The sequence below is a fragment of the Marmota marmota genome, unplaced genomic scaffold (assembly GCF_001458135.2).
Source record: "Marmota marmota marmota unplaced genomic scaffold, marMar, whole genome shotgun sequence".
Classification (NCBI taxonomy): domain Eukaryota; kingdom Metazoa; phylum Chordata; class Mammalia; order Rodentia; family Sciuridae; genus Marmota; species Marmota marmota.
The window spans coordinates 44,138-49,852 of record NW_026000110.1 but is presented as its reverse complement, the minus strand read 5'-3'; the positions used below and the strand labels follow the sequence as shown (position 1 = coordinate 49,852).

At 62.2% G+C, this 5,715-nt stretch overlaps 1 protein-coding gene across 3 annotated transcripts in view; it reads left to right on the top strand.

The window, feature by feature from the left end:
* Gtpbp6 (GTP binding protein 6 (putative)) overlaps positions 1-5,715 on the top strand; it is a 52,437-nt gene that overhangs the window by 4,200 nt on the left and 42,522 nt on the right. For all 3 annotated transcript variants that reach the window (XM_048784638.1, XM_048784639.1, XM_048784640.1), the window contains exons 2-5: positions 2,967-3,104; positions 3,717-3,787; positions 3,927-4,057; positions 4,368-4,438. In XM_048784638.1, coding sequence (XP_048640595.1) covers positions 2,967-3,104; positions 3,717-3,787; positions 3,927-4,057; positions 4,368-4,438 — 411 coding nt within the window. The remainder of the gene's footprint in view (positions 1-2,966; positions 3,105-3,716; positions 3,788-3,926; positions 4,058-4,367; positions 4,439-5,715) is intronic.

The window sequence follows — 5,715 nt, the reverse complement described above, 5'->3', positions numbered from 1 at the left end:
ATGCCGGTGTGGCCGGCCTGAGAGGGGCGGGAACACAGTGGAAGCGCTCATAGGGCGGAGGGCCGGGGGCGGGGCCTCCAGAGGAGGAACCGAGGATGGAGCTGTAGGGGCACAGTCTTTGGGGGCGGGGACTCTGAGGGACCGGCGGTGGTGCTGGAGCATCTGACTTCTCTTGCAGCCCGACAGCGGGCGCTGCTAGCAGGTTTGGGGTCAGGGGAAGGTGAGCAACAGGTGATGTCACACCTGGTCCCCACACCCTCGAGGCACGAAGGTGTGCGACTGGAATGGCCAGTGGCCAGCAGTGCCTTTTGTTCCTGGGTATTGCCAGAGGGAGCACACAGATCTGGGGCAGTCTGCAAGGGGCTGGGCCCGAGGGAGGGTCTCAGGAGCACGTCCTGGGATCTCCCCACACGGGGCTGGCCACTGTAGCTGGGGACAGAGCTAGCCACACGGTCCTGTAGTCTTGTAGCAATTGGAATTTTCTCTCTATGGGCACTGGGTATCCAGCAGGTGGTGGGCACCAAACAGTGGGACCTTGAAGTTGTTTGGGGGGATTTTAGATATAAGTCATGTATTAACTATTTTGAAGAGTGCGGTTCCCAACAGCCACCACCTCTGTATGGTCCCAAAACATTCTTATCACCCCAAAAGGAGACCCCATGCCCATGAGTCACTCCCCCACCCCAGCCCCTGGCAGCCTCGAATCCACTTCTCTGTCTGGGTTTCTCCGTTCTGGACATGTCCTGTAGATGGACTCCTGCGGCAGCTGGACCGCGGTGTCCAGCTCCCCGCGGTGTGCCTGTGCCAAGGCCCGTCCCAGCTACAGCTCACGTCAGCACCTCGCGTTCTGCTTATCATCCACCCTGGACGCTGGCCCAGAACAGCGCTGCTGTGACCGCGAGCTGGGTCCTGGGGGTGCACACCTGGGTGGCACGCAGGTGCCTCAGACCTCCTGGCAGGTGGCTGTGTGGAGAGGCTGCACGGCTGGGTGGGGCGGGCTCCCTGCAGTGCTTCTGATGGGGCCGGGCTGGGCCCCAGCGGGGATGGCGGGAAGAGGTGCCACCAGAGTTTGGGATGGACAGAAGGTCCCCGTAAGGTGGGGGCCAGAGCTGACCCCCCACGTGTCAGATCTGAGCCACCAAGAGGGTGAGCTGGGAAGACTGGAGACCCGGCCCCTCTTGGTGCAGAGGCTGGGGGACCCACTTATGGCCTCTGCTTAGCTGCCACTCGCCACCCTCGTCACTGAGTGTCCCTCTCCTTGGTGTCCTCGGGTCCACCAGTGCCGTGAGTGGTGAGGACTGGCGGATCTAACCCTAACCCCTGCGTAGGGCACAGTTGGTCCTGAGGGGACCACCTGCTGTGGCTGAGGGCTCAGCTGAGAGAACGTGCTATAAGGGGGGACACTCCTGGGCGTGGGGCCCGGGGTGGTCCCGAGAGAGCTTGGCTGTTGTTACCTGAGAGGAATCAGCCTGCGAACGAGGAGTTGGTCCTGACCGATGGGGAGGACCTGGAGGGGCCCAGCTGTCCGGGCAGCTTATGTTACGAGGGTCCTAAGCTGCTGCACACTGTGTGGCAGGAACCCAGCTCCCCAGCCCTGGGGGCGGAGGCTGGACCAGGGTCCCAGGCTGAGCTCCCTGCACAGGCTCCAGGGAGGCCCCCGGGGCTCCAGGTGGCCCCTCACTGCAGGCTCTGCCTCCGTCTCCACGTGGCTCTTTGCTGTGAATCTCTGTCTCCAAATCCTCCTTTCCTTTATAAAGAGGCCTGAACTTAGGGTTCACCTTAGTAAGTCGCACGGTTTCGCGCTGAGCATCCACTAATTTCATCTAATTGCATAGCGGACCCTGTTCTGAGTGTCCTGGTGGCCAGATAGGCCTAGGGTTCTCCATTCAATAACCCTGACCCAGGCGGGGCTCGTCTCAGGGTCCTTCACCAATCACAACCTGCAAAGACCCTGTTGGCCAAGGAGGTCCCATTCGGAGGTCCCAGTGGGCATGGCTTTGGGGGACAGGATGCCTCCCAGAGGCATCCAGGAAGGCAGGAGGACTGTGGGGCGTAGATGTAGGTACTTACTGCACCCTGACTGCAGACCCTCTGGGTGCCCTTCCCAAGCCCCAGGATGCAGTGGGAGCTGCTCTCAGAGCACCCCTGTCCTTGGAGCTCAGTGTCACAGGTGTCCCTGCCTCTGTCCACCCCTCCTCCTGCCGTCTTGCTCTCCAGAAAATGAGAGAAGCACCAGGCAGCGCCTGTGTTCAGCCCGAGTGCCCAGTGCCTTCTCCCAGGCTTCCTCAGCTCCCCGGGCAGCCCCGGGTCCTCCTGGACCCCCACTCACTGCCTGGGCCTGATGACCCACCCAGCCCCCTCTCAGGACGCTCCAGGAGCTATGTCCACTCCCCCTGCCTCCCAGGTGGACACTGCCTTTCCAAGGCCCTTCAGATCATCTGTCACATCATCCTGCACATGTCCTGAGCCCCTGGGGGACACTGTCCTGGCAGGCCAGCAGGGCAGCCAGTGGCCTCCATGAGTGTCACCCAGCCAGGCCAGCGCTGGTCCTGGGCCAGCTGGGAAAGAAGCTGCTTCTCGCCCACGGGGCTCACAGTCTGTCCTGAGAGTTCAGGGCCCACCCTGGTCTCTGCACCCACCTGGGCTGTTACAAGGCTGCCTCAGGGACATGCCACGGAGGCCATGCTGCACACGTCCCAGGTCCCAGCTGCATCTCCCTGAGTGAACCCCCAGGGAGAGAGGGGCTGGTCCTGGTGACCTGTGGGGGCTGCGGTTTCCTTCCTGTGTCCCCCCACTGGTGCCCCACCTGGGGTCTCCCAGGGAGGAGCCCTGCTGCTCGGGAGTACACCCGGGTGCTGGGCGTCTTCTCGGACCGACTTCTCAGGGGTGGAGGGCAGGTGGACATGTCCTGGGTGGGTGTGGATGGCCTGCTCCCTACCCTGAGGGTGGCTCGTCTGCTCCTACAGCTGAGTGGCAGGTGGCAGAAGCCCGGGCTCTGGTCCACACGCTGGCTGGCTGGTCTGTGGTGGAGACCATGGTGGTGTCCACCAAAACGCCTGAGAGGAAGCTCATCTTTGGCAAAGGGAACTTTGAGCACCTGACAGGTGAGTCCCTTTGGGTGTGTCCCAACCCCTCTGTCTCTGCCAAGAGCAGGCAGGCAGAGTCCTGCAAGGGCTAGCTCCCTGGGGCCCGGGAAGCAGCCGGGCAGGTCTCAGGAGGGAGGGGACAGCAGAGGAGGGGGTTGCAGGATGTCCCCACAGGCCTGTGCATGGGGCTCAGATGGGTCACAGGTTGGATGAGTCACCTGGGGGTCCCAGGGGACAGGTCGTGCCAGCAGATGGGGTAACTGCACCCGTGGCAGCCCCAGCGCACCCTCCCTCCGACACTGCACCACAGTCGGGGCCCTTTGTACCTCTGTCCCGCTCAGTTCCAGAGCTCCCCACTCCCCCTGAACCCGAAAAGCCCGCTGAGGCTGGGCGGGTGGTCCTATTGAACCAGAGCCCAGACGTCTCTGAGATGCTGCTGTGCGTGCGTGCCTGGGTCTTGCGTGGGTGTCGCCTGTGCACCTCCAGATGGTCCCTGGCGACTTCTCCTGCAATGCACTTGGGAATTCGCGAAACCGTCCAGCCACTGTGCGTCCCACTGCCACGCTGCGAGGTGGGTCTGAGCCACGACCCCAGGGCAGCGCTTCTGACAGGACCTTCTCTTGCCCTTAGAAAGAATCAGAGGGTCTCCAGAAATCACGTGCGTGTTCCTGAACGTGGAGAGGCTGTCCCCGCCCACCAAGGTACATCGGAGTGTCCCCACACCGGCGTTGAAAGCTTCGCTCTGCAGCACATGGCCAGGGTGTCCCGCGGATCCCTCCCGAGGCCAGCCGCAGTGGCGGGTCCCTCCGAACCCTCTCCCTGCCCGTTTCTCCTTTCCAGAAAGAGCTGGAGGCCGCCTGGGGCGTGCGGGTGTTGGACCGCTTCACCGTGGTTCTGCACATCTTCCGCTGCCACGCGCGCACCAAGGAGGCCCGGCTGCAGGTGGCGCTGGCCGAGATCCCCCTGCTCAGGTACCGCGGCCCATCCGGCCTGACTGCCCCGGGGCCCCCTCTGGATTAGCTGGTTTGTCACACGGGCATCAAGAGAAGAGAAGCCACGTACAGCTCGGCTCCGGGGGGCGCCCTGTGCCTGGGCAGGCTCTCCACGTCCTCCTCCTAGGAGCCCCAGGTGTGGAGCGCCACCCCGTGGCAGTGGGGGACCCACCCAAGGAGAGGCCCCCTCAGCGCTTCCCTCTCTGCGGTCAAAGCCCCTGCCCCTGCCTGGCTTTTCGGGAGGGACCCCGTGTCCGCAGCAGGTAAGTGCGTCCTGTTTCCACACCAGGTCGAACCTGAAGCACGACGCGGCTGTCCCGGACCGAGGCGGCGGGGGCTCTCGGTACATCATGGGGTCCGGTAAGGCGTGGCCTGGGGCGGGGCATGTCAGCGCAGCCTCCCTCGGAAAGGGGAGGCAGCCCTGGGAGACCCCGGGGAGGCTCGCAGCGGGCCTGGTGTCACATCCGAGCTAATGTTATCTTCATTTCTGTTGCGTCACTGAGCACCACAAACGGGCAATTGATAAGAACAGAGTCTGTCGTCAGGCGCGGTGACACACCTGTAATCCCAGGGGCTCGGGAGGGTGCGGCAGGAGGATCACGAACTCAAAGCCAGCCTCCGCAATGGCGAGGCCCTAAGCGACTCATGAGACCCTGTCTCTAAATAAAATCCAAAATAGGGCTGGGGGTGGGGCTCAGTGGTCGACCGCTCCTGAGTTCGATCCCGGGTACCCCAGCGAACAACAAAAAGAATAGTCTGTCCGGCTTATGTCCTGATGGCTGCAAGTCCAAGAACGAGGTGTCAACCAGCGTCTGTTGGGGACTGGTGCTGCACTGTGACATGGCAGAGTATATCACGTGGCCAGTATGCAAGGGACAGCCTGCTTTTAATTAAACAAAGCCATTCCCTTGATAATGCGTAAACCCACGAACACCCCAATTCACAAACGGATACGTGCATTCACCCCACTAATCTATGAAGGGACTCATCCACTCCCCCACAAATGGGTTAACCCACTAATCCGCGGACTGGCTGGTTCACTGATCTATCAATGGACTAGTCCACAAACGACTATCCCACTAATCCACCAATGGAGTGACCCATAAGTAGACTAACCCCCGACCACAAACAGATTAGCGCACTAACGCAGTGGGGACTGATGAGTGAGCACAAAGTCCTTATGTGGATTAATCCACTAATCCGTGAGTGGACTCATCGGACTCCTCCGCTAATCCACGAATGGATTAGTCCATTGTCCGCGTGGCCCATTCATCTCCCAGAGACCCCACCTCCGAACACAAGTAGCGACCGAGTTGGCAGTTGCGTCTCCAGCACCCCAATGCTGGGGACACGCACAGCCTAGTCCCGGTCATCGCCCTCTCTGGGCTGAGGTAACAATGACCCAGGATTGGGGGGCAGGGCAGGGACATGCGGGCCACGTTGGCCCTATTGCATGTCATCCCAGGCTGTCCTCCGAGGCGCCCCTCAGCTGGTTCCCCCCCGGGGTAAAGGGAGCTGGCCGGGGTCCGGTGTGGAAAAGCTCTGTAGAAGCGCCAGGCCTCTGCAGAAGTGGGTGGGCGGGGCCCTCTGAGAAGGCGCAGGCGCAGTTGGCTCCTTCGCGACCCTCGCGCCTGCGC